At 42.4% G+C, this 7,785-nt stretch overlaps 1 protein-coding gene across 1 annotated transcript; it reads right to left on the reverse strand.

Annotated features, from left to right (window-relative positions):
• Positions 1–631: 631 nt before the first annotated feature.
• On the reverse strand, positions 632–5,328 carry LOC109481317. Its single transcript, XM_019783849.1, has 5 exons — positions 4,624–5,328; positions 4,178–4,302; positions 3,900–4,006; positions 3,226–3,699; positions 632–3,009 (listed from the first exon to the last, which is right to left on the reverse strand). The coding sequence occupies exons 1-5, from the start codon at positions 5,326–5,328 to the stop codon at positions 632–634; spliced, it is 3,789 nt and encodes a 1,262-aa protein (XP_019639408.1).
• Between the last annotated feature and the right edge of the window lie 2,457 nt (positions 5,329–7,785).

The raw sequence follows: 7,785 nt of genomic DNA on the forward strand, positions 1-7,785 counted from the left end.
TTTCCCCTCTTCTTTCTGGTGTCTATGCACAACTGAGAAAGTGTGGATGAAGTCAGATGAAGCCACATTGAATGACAGGTACAATTCTAGTAACTGATGGACGTTATATTTATACTCCTCTATAACAAAGCTATAACTTAAAACTACAATTTCATCCATTCATGTAAATACACTTTTTACTAATACACATAAATGTGTTCATAATAGTACTTATCTGTTGTTCTAGTTTCTAGCATTTTCCAGTTACAGCACTTACAAGCAGCTCCCTCATTGACATATGCAGCACATGTAGATCTACACACGCAATATACATGTATGTGATATACTCAACAGTTATCTCTATAATAGATAGACGGGTTCACAACAATATATGAAGCTCTCATGATCAATTGTAATCTTAACAAGTATTGCCCCATTGACAGCAGATTAATGGAAATACACACCATGATACAGGGACGATTGCGTAATCTTTCACTATGCCATAACAAGATGTTGGCACCATATTTTGATATCAGCAGATCTATGGAGGGTGTATTTATCACTACCATTGTCATTTCAATTCAAAATGAGTCTCTTTGGACAGGCAATTAACTTTTCATGGTCTTTGAAATATTATTGGTTTTCACCAGAGTCAGCCAGTGTGAAATTGTGCTTTATTTCGTTCTTCGATAACTTCTCTCATTCTCCTTGCCTGATGACGGTAGTTGTCAGCCTTTCTGTGATCACCAAGACTGCCCCAAGTAACAGCCAAGTTGTTAAGTGACGTTACAATGTCAGGATGTGCATTACTCACCACATAGATACTCTGCCTCATCTGTAGTGACTGTTCATAATAGCTGACGGCGTTTTTGTGATCTCCAAGGTTGCTACAAGCCGTGCTCATGTTATTAAGTGAGTAAGCAATGTCAGGATGTTCGGTGTTCCCTCCATAGATACTCTGCCTCATCTTTAGTGACTGTTCATGATAGCTGACGGCCTTTCTGTAATCACCAAGGTCGTTATAGGCCGAGCCCAAGTTATTAAGTGAATCGGCAAAGACAGGATGTTCGGTGTTCTCCCCATAGATACTCTGCTTCATCTCTAGTGACTGTTCAAAATAGCTGACAGCTTTTCTGTAATCACCCAGGCCGGTACAGGCCACGCCCAAGTTGTTAAGACATGTGGCAATGTCGGGATGTTCGGTGTTCTCTCCATATATACTCTGCCTCATCTTTAGTGACTGTTCATGATAGCTGACGGCCTTTCTGTAATCACCAAGGTCGTTATAGGCCGAGCCCAAGTTTTTAAGTGAATCGGCAAAGACAGGATGTTCGGTGTTCTCCCCATAGATACTCTGCTTCATCTCTAGTGACTGTTCAAAATAGCTGACAGCTTTTCTGTAATCACCCAGGCCGGTACAGGCCACGCCCAAGTTGTTAAAACATGTGGCAATGTCAGGATGTTCGATATTCTCCCCATAGATGGCCTTCATCATCTTTAGTGACCCTTGAAGATAACTGATGGCCTTTCTGTAATCACCGAGTTTGTTACAGGTATTGCCCAAGTTGTGAAGTGAGTAGGAAATGGCAGGATGTTCGGTGTTCTCCCCATAAATACTCTGCTGCATCTGTAGTGACTGTTCATAATAGGTGACGGCCTTTCTGTAATTACCGAGATTGCTAAAGGTCACGCCCAAATTAGTAAGAGATGTGGCAATGTCAGGATGTTCAGTATTATCCCCATAGATACTCCACCTCATCTGTAGTGACTGTTCATGGTAGATGACAGCTTTTCTGTAATCACCGAGTTTGCTACAAGCCGCGCCCAAGTTGTTAAGTGAGTCGGCAATGTCACCATGTTCAGTGTTCTCCCCATAGATAGCCTTCATCATCTGTAGTGACTGTTCAAGATAACTGACGGAGTTTTTGTAATCACCGAGTTCGCTACAGGCCGCGCCCAAGTTGGCAAGTAAACTTGCAATGTCAATTTTGACAGTGTTCTCGCCATAGATACTCTGCTTCATCTTTAGTGACTGTTTATAATACCTGACGGCTTTCCTGTGATCACCAAGTTCGGACCAGGCCTCACCAAGGTTGTTAAGTGACCCAGCAATGTAAGGATGTGGATTCCCTTCACCATATCTGGATATATAACTCTGCAGTGCCTGTTCTGCATATGTCTTACAGTTTTCATAATCACACAGACTTCTGTATACCTCTGCTTTTACGCTGGAAGAGTCGTCAAATAGAATTGATGATTCCTCTGATGAATGCCCGTCGGCAAGCTGTGAAATCAGACGCTTTGTTGGCCTTTCTGTGCAATAGTATCTCATAAGCTGTTTGGTATTTGAAAAGTAAAACACTTTCTTTAATGTCTCCCCAATATGTGTGTCTGGCGATATTGGTGACAAGGCTGACATGCTTTCCACCTGACCTCCATTGCTTATGTATGTCCGCAGCCTCAGTTCTGCTGAGATGCTCACCATCACCATCAAGTGATGTGTGTTTTCACAACTGACGGTACCAGTCTTGTTTAGATGCTGAATAGTCTCCCAGATTGTGGTCGGTTGTATTTTACGGAGTAGCGCCAAACAAGACACTGCAAGACTTGAAAATCGATACATTTCCTTTTTGACATCCATCAACCTACCGGGTTTCACATCGTTCTGAAACATCCGTACATTTTCACTAAGATGTGTTAGTGCTTCATGTAATAGGCAAGGAATTACCCCTCCGTGATTTTCTTGCAGTTTCTGAGTCCAAAGAGCGATATACACATCAACCAGCTCCTGTTCTCCCGTGATTAAACACACATTCCCCAATATGCTAGCAAGGTGGTATCCTTTCTTCAAATGAAACCTAAGGTCATCTTCTAAAACTTTGGTCATCTCCCTTGGTGTGCGAATGAGTTCACTTGTAGATGTGCTGTTTCTTCCTCTACCTAGAGGAGTCTTGCTTGCATGTGGCATGGAGCCATCAAACGCAAACCCGCGTGGTGTTACGGAGTCATAGAACCAGTTGTCTACAGGGTCTTTTGAATAGAAATCATTAAGCGACTTAATCCCCATGGCTGGGAGAATGGTTTCACCCAGATTGATGACTTTGAGATGCAGATAATGAGTGAGGTTGCGGAAATATCTGACATTACTTTCTTTTTCCTCTTCAACTAAAATGGCAAACTCTAGATCAGAGTATGGTGTTACCAATCCTGTGGCTTGTGAACCCATGCCTATCATGGCGTACTTACAGGGAGGGGGGCCCATTAACTCCATACATTCATCTACAAGGCCAGCTATGAACATTTTTCGCTGGTGGACAATCGTGTCAAACAATGTCCTGATTTCATCTGCCCTCCTTTTCTCTACTTCCCTTATCTTTGGGTCGTCATCAGCAAGACTGTAAGGATCTACCTCTTGCTCAATTCTTTTGATCTCTTCTTTTACAAAGTCTCTATGTTCATCTAACTTTAACTTGTGTTTCTCTGCATCACCAGCGTCTACCTTTTGATCAATATTCAGAACATGTTTAAGAAATGATCGACTTATTTCCTGGATAGCTTCCTTAATGTCTTCCCTCCTACATCTTACCAGTGCTGCATTACAGAGTGCTGCAGCCTTGGTGAAGTCTCCCCCGTCTTTAGACTGGATTCCTCTCTTCAGGTAGACGTCGCCTAACTTGTAGAGGGGCTCTGCTTCTTTGATGTGTTGGTCAGATTTTGAAACTGTAGAGAATAAAATTCACAATGTTTAGAATATATTGTGCTTTTGATGCAGTTTAACGATGATATTGCACTCTATGCGCTCTATAGCAACAAGATTGATGTGGACCATTGCATTACTAATTTTGCACAGCTTTAGCACATTTATAAGATGGTTCATATTATACTTAAGAGACTTTTAACCCTTAAGATCTGAGACTCACACTTGAAATGTACAGATTTGAGTGCAGCTGCGAAGTGTTGTTCTGCCGTGTCCAGGTCTCCTGTCTGCAGGGCCCTGCAGCCCTCCTGTAGGTGGTCTTGGTATGAGCTGTAACAAAGAGATTACATATAAATTATATCTAAGTACCTCTACCTCAAGAAGTAGATACCACTGTCAAAATATTCTAGACAGTAACGTAGTCTATAAATGCTTACATACAGGCAGGCAGTTACAAGTAACTTTTTCTTAAATCAACGTTGACCATCGGGGCTTCCCTACCTTTCATTGAGTACCTCTTGACGTGGATGGCTGCCCTGAGTAGCATCAGGAAATTTGTTGTTCCCAAACTGACGCCTCGTAGGTGATCTTCTTCCTCTTTTTCTTGATTTGTTTGATGATGATTGCTGAAATATCAAAGAAATTGTACCTTTTCCATTGTTATAATCTTAGGTACAAATATCGTAACTGCAGTGTTCATTGTACACTCATTGCAAGGTACAAACAAATCGTTTTACATGTCTACATTGGACTCATCGCAACTACGCTTGTCAAATTACCAACGTAATATTGATGTCCTCAATTGACTTGGTGAAATGTTGTTCACTGCTTTTCTGTAATGTGGGTGTTCTGGTCCGGGTCACATAGTGTTGGATGGCCTGTAGTCGTGAGAAAAGTCTTTACATGTTGTGGGACGGTCAGTCATCAAATTAAGCAAATATACTCACCCTTCTAGCTCTTACTGTTCCCCAGATCTTCACCGTGTACAAGACACGATGGTGCAGAGTCTGTTTTGTCTCCGGATCGTCACATCTGGTCAGGGCCTTGTCGTAACTGGCAGCCGCCTTGGATAACTTGCATGGTCCATTTGTTGTCTTGCCTTTCTCAAGGTAGAAATCTCCTAGAGATTTGAGAACCTCAACCTCCAAGAACGTGTCACCCTTCCCGATTGCAGTCACTAATGTTTCTGTGTAGGACTCCTCAACAGACTGCCAGAGCCTACCGACTCCTCTATCTAATTTGTTGCAAATTTCTGCCACCCTTAAGACATTACTGTCAGCAGTGCCCCAGTAGTCTGGTGACAACCACTGATACTGTGGAGTGTACCCCTGCAGCAGTTGTCTGGAGAGTTTCTCCATGTAGTCAATTCGATGACTAAGTGTTTGTCCCATGTCTGGATCTGTGCAACGCAGAAAGGCAGCAGCATACAGTGCAGCAGCCTTGTCAAACTCTACCAAATCTTTACAAAGCTTGCCTTTATGAAGATGCAGGTCTCCAAGACTTTTTAGAACTTCTAACTCCATGAAGAGATCCATGGAAAGAATGGCTTCTCTCAGAGCCCGACCATACCCGATTTCGCGACTATGCTGACTCTTGAGGCACAACTCCAAGTTCTGCAACTTGTCTGCCAGGCTGGTCATGTTGTCAGCCATTTTCCTTCTCGATTTCTGCTCCAATGGGACCTTTAGAGAGTGGATAAACAACTTGTCAATTTGAACATGTCTGAAATATGGTATTCATGGATAGCCAGGATTTACATGACTATATTGGTATATGTACAATACGCTTCAACTTGGTTTTATTACCAACCTGTGGCTAAATTCCAAGGGATACATAAAATGACTCCACTGCGTAGATCTTATGGAACGTTCTTATAGCCTGGGTGCCATCCTCCGTAGTTTTCTAATGTCGCTAACTGCCAGGATAACGTTCTGGGACATAGGACGTTAATCTGGAGGTCCACTTGTTTGAGGAGAACCCGCCTTGATCATGTTAAAGATTCCGTCGCACTTGTTGTAAGGAGTAGGGGTCCTTCCCGGTGTGAGTGTTTGGTCTTACGCAGCCTGTACTTACACTAAGTGACACCTTTGTGCTACGCCTAAGTCTTGTTTACCGCGTACCGGTCATGCGAAACAAACACCTATTCACGGACATACCTTACCTGCCACTCCCATGCCACCAACCCCACTAGCACGTACAGTTGTTTCCGTAGTTACAGTTCTTTGTCCGATCTACGTACCAACACAAAGTATCCCTTCAACAATGGCCTTCAGAAATTGTTGTTGTTGTTGGGTTTGTTACATAATCCTCGTATCGAAAACAGTCTTATGATACGATTGACACAGTTGTAGTACTTAACAGCTGTTATTGTTTCAGCATAAACATGTACTGTACATGTGTTATATACTTCAGTCTTATCGAGTTGTCCTCGGTACTGTTAACGTTATATGACCTTATGGTCTTTTTTAATTGATCGGATGGAAACCCTTTCTCCACCTTCCATCAGGCTACATGTGACAGGTACAACTTAACACAACTGTATATATGGAACGGGTTACTTACTGCAAGTCTTAACCGGTCCACCTTGTCCTTGGAACTGCTGAGGGTGAATAGTGGTGTTGATCGTGTGGAAACTCTGAGGCTACAATTGTACATGTACCTGCACAGGTACAAATGAGTAAGTAACGGTCCCACCTCGCGACTGGTGCAAGTGAAAGTGGAAGTCCCCAGGTGAGGTCACACCTGTAGTACCGCGCGGGGCCGTCTGGGAACGGGGATTCCCCATTGCAAGGGCGACTCATGCATCTCGACAACCCGGATCGTCGTATTAACACCCTCCATTACTAGCCTCCTGTGCAGGCCTCCGGGCGGGTGAGAGTTTTGATACTGCGTTTTGTAGAATTTTAACACGTTCTTTTGCCGGCCACCTTACAATCAGCCACCTAGAAAAGGTTTTGTACCTGCCACGGGCGGCTGGTTGTAGGATGTCCGGCAAAAAACGCGTTAGAATTTCTACAAAACGCAGTATCAAAACTCCCACCCGCCCGTAGGCCTAGACAGGAGGCTACTCTCTCTCGTTCATTCCCACCTGACCAATCCAAGAGCCACTTTTTAGACCAAGGAATGTGAAATGTGATTAGGTCTTTAGAAAGACATTGGATATTTGAGTAAAGGTTCTTTTCTCACACACCAAAAAAAAAAAAGAATCCACACAAGAACTTTGTAGACCAACGGCCAAATAATTTATTGTGATAATTGCCGTCTGTAAAAAGAACACTTTTTTCCTACAGAAAGTTTCTCTCTTCATTTTTCCCTCTAAGAATACACTACTGATTTTCTGTGCTACAACGTATCTACTTCTGTCTCTACTTTCTCACCAACCCTTTGGACTCTGGAATCACAAAAAAATCAGGACATTTCAGGAGGCAAATCATCTAAAATCACTCTAAAGTACGACCGAATCTCCTCCTCTGGGAGTTTACCGCAATCTGGAATGAGCGGCCTAAAATGGCCGTGAACATGGGAGAATGGTCTTCATAATGAGAACATCTACAAATGGTTTCTGTGCAATGAAGAGTGCTGTTAAACATACGATTCAGTCCTGAATGGCATGAAACAATGTGGCTATGCCATGTTAATTCAAACACCAGTTAAACCATACATTTGTCGTTGTAACGAAACGGAACAATAACGTACATAATCAATGACTAAGTCATCATATCCAAGGTTCATGCATGTTACATACGTGGTTCATACATGAAAAAAGGACATGGTTTCAGCTAAAAGATCACAACCATGCATGAACATATCACAACCTTAACAAGAACATAATCCAACCATATCAAGTAGGAAGTACACAACGTTTCGTCATATCTATGTTTCAGAGATGATTCTGCCGATGCAGCATTTTTTCTCTCCTTTTTGGTGTGTATGTACAAATTGAATGGCAGGCAAAATTCTAGTAACCGATGGACGTTATATTTATACTCCTCTATAACAAAGCTATAACCTAAAATTACCATCTCATCCATTCATGTAAACACACTATTTACTAATACACATAAATGTCTTCATAATTATACTTATCTGTTGTTCTACTATCTAACATT

Source organism: Branchiostoma belcheri, unplaced genomic scaffold, assembly GCF_001625305.1.
Source record: "Branchiostoma belcheri isolate BF01 breed outbred unplaced genomic scaffold, Haploidv18h27 scaffold55, whole genome shotgun sequence".
Taxonomy (NCBI): Eukaryota; Metazoa; Chordata; class Leptocardii; order Amphioxiformes; family Branchiostomatidae; genus Branchiostoma; species Branchiostoma belcheri.

What these genes read in the sequence shown, in the direction of transcription:
- LOC109481317 (XM_019783849.1), bottom strand. Translation starts at nt 5,328, where the DNA reads ATGGCTGACAACATGACCAGCCTGGCAGACAAGTTGCAGAACTTGGAG. An exon ending in CAAATCTGTACATTTCAAGT is followed by an intron (nt 3,700 to 3,899) that starts GTGAGTCTCAGA and finishes TATTCTCTACAG; the next exon opens with TTTCAAAATCTGACCAACAC. An exon ending in GTTAATGGGCCCCCCTCCCT is followed by an intron (nt 3,010 to 3,225) that starts GTAAGTACGCCA and finishes TCTATTCAAAAG; the next exon opens with ACCCTGTAGACAACTGGTTC.